General features: G+C 51.9%; 1 protein-coding gene across 1 annotated transcript in view; it reads right to left on the reverse strand.

Annotated features, from left to right (window-relative positions):
- SEC14L5 (SEC14-like 5 (S. cerevisiae)) overlaps positions 1–2272 on the reverse strand; it is an 85539-nt gene that overhangs the window by 35788 nt on the left and 47479 nt on the right. Inside the window, exons 4-5 of the mRNA XM_011978494.1 lie at positions 1739–1867; positions 617–809 (exon numbers count right to left, since the gene is read on the reverse strand). Coding sequence (XP_011833884.1) covers positions 617–809; positions 1739–1867 — 322 coding nt within the window. The remainder of the gene's footprint in view (positions 1–616; positions 810–1738; positions 1868–2272) is intronic.

Genomic DNA, 2272 nt, shown 5'->3' on the forward strand with positions numbered 1-2272 from the left:
AATTCATAATAATTGGTAGGTTAGTAAATAGTAAAACTAGAGAAAGAGGCAATGTCAAGGCACCAGAGGTTAATTCCTGATCTAGAAATAAATGAGTTTTTGCCAGGCGCAAGGCTTATGCCTGTCATCCCAGCACTTTGGGCGGTCAAGGCAGGCGGATCACTTGAACTCAGGAGTTTGAGACCAGTCTGGCCAACATGGTGAAACCCCATCTCTACTAAAAATACAAAAAATGGGCTGAGCGTGATGGCAGATGCCTGTAACCCCAGCTACTTGGGAGGCTGAGGCAGAAGAATCGCTTGAACCCAGGAGGCAGAGGTTGCAGCGAACCGAGATCGCGCCACTGCACTCCAGCCTGGGTGACGGAGGGGGATTCTGTTTCAAAAAACAAACAAACAAACAAACAAAGAAAAGACACAAATGGGTTCTGCTCTTGGACCAGGATGGAGAGAGGGAGAAGCAGTCAGTGGAGGCAGGAGGCTGCGTTGTTCCAAGATCTAGACCCACTCCCAGGGCGATGGGAAGCAATTCTCCCCAACATGCCCCAGGCCCCCCATGGAGCAAGAGGACCTGCAGCAGCCTCCTAGGGCTGACTGGCCTGGGCTGCACCACCTACCGTCCATACTGACCGCCTCCAGAGCGGGGCCCAGGGCGCTACCGGGCCGGTGGGCCTCCAGGGAGCCGGGGTCCCTCGGTCCAGCCTGGTTGCGGGCATCCTCCTCACGGACCGGGGCAGGCGTCCAGCGGGGAATGTGCGAGGTACCCTGGGAGATGAGCTCATTCAAGTAATGTTCAATCACCTCCTTCCCCTGGAAGCCAGAGAGACCCAAGACACATGAGCATGGGGCAGGATGGAGGGGGGTCACCGGGTCACCGCAGGGAGTCACCCCCAGCTGGCTCAGGTCCCAGCCCTGACACGTGGCTACTGAGCAGCTGGATGTGTCCAGTCGGGATGGAAAAATGCTGCGAGTGTCCAACGCCCACCTGATTTCCAAGGCTTGGTACCAAACAAAGAATGCAAAATAGCTCAGTAATAAGTTTTTCGGGTTGGGGGTTGTTTTTGTTTATTTTTTTTTGAGACAGTGTCTTGCTGTGTTGCCCAGGCTGGAGTGCAGTGGTACCATCTCAGCACACTGCAGCCTCAACCTCCCAGGATCAAGAGATCCTCCTGCTTCAGCCTCCTGAGCAGCTGGGACTATAGGCACTCACCACCACACCCAGCTAATTTATTTTATTTTATTTTTTTAGAGCTGGGGTCCACTATGTTTCCTAGACTGTTCTGAAATTCCTGGGCTCAATTGATCCTCCCACCTCGGAGTAATACGTTTTATATCGGTAACACATTGGATAAAATTTTTTTATTAAAGTTAATTTCATCTGTTTTATCACAAGAACAGGTCTTTACTCAGGGATGGATTGAGGTCTTTAAAGCAAGCAATGATCATTTTATCTTAAAAAAAAAAAAAAAAAGCACCACAGAGTTATCTGGTGTCCAGAAAATTCACCACATAATCCTGGACGTCTCATGGTGCCAGAGCAAGGATTAGGGTGTCCCTGTCACAGACCAGTTACTTTCCACCCATTATCTCGTGGTGACTTGGTCATTACTAGAGTACCCATTTAACAGATAAGACTGAGGCCCAGGAAGGGTAAGGGTCTTGCCAGGTGTCACGTGGCTGGTGATGGCAGAGCAGGTGTGTGCACCTTCCTCCAGTAACTAACGCAACCCACCCCTTACCCTCTTGACGTTGGCGGTGTACTGCTTCATGGCGATCTTCTCCAAGGCATTTTCAAAGCCAAAGAAGGACCGGATGTCCAGTGAGGCAGACTGCTCGAAGCAAGTCCAGTCTTCATTCTCAGGGTGGACCTGAAAGCCAGGCGGGGGCCATGCCAGGGACTCAGTGTTGGGGGCACCCTGTCCTCCCCTAGGGCTCTCCTGCTGACCTGGGCCCAGGCACAGCCTGCAGTGGACAGCAGATCAAGCCTGGCAACCCTGGAGGGGGTAGCAGGACCAAGGGGCCCCCACCCAGAGAAGGATGCAAAGTTCAAACTGTCAGGGAACAAAAAGCCTTCTCATGAGAAGCCGGGAGAATGTGGGTCTCAAATCTGCAGCCCTGCCCTTTCAATATGATACACATACATAGAAAATTAGTTAGAAATACATATGTTTAGGTCAGGCGTGGTGGCTCACACTTGTAATCCCAGCACTTTGGGAGCCCCAGGTGGGCGAATCAGTCGAGGTCAGGAGTTTGAGACCAGCCTGGCCAAGATG

This window comes from Mandrillus leucophaeus, unplaced genomic scaffold, assembly GCF_000951045.1.
Source record: "Mandrillus leucophaeus isolate KB7577 unplaced genomic scaffold, Mleu.le_1.0 Scaffold195, whole genome shotgun sequence".
Lineage (NCBI taxonomy): Eukaryota > Metazoa > Chordata > Mammalia > Primates > Cercopithecidae > Mandrillus > Mandrillus leucophaeus.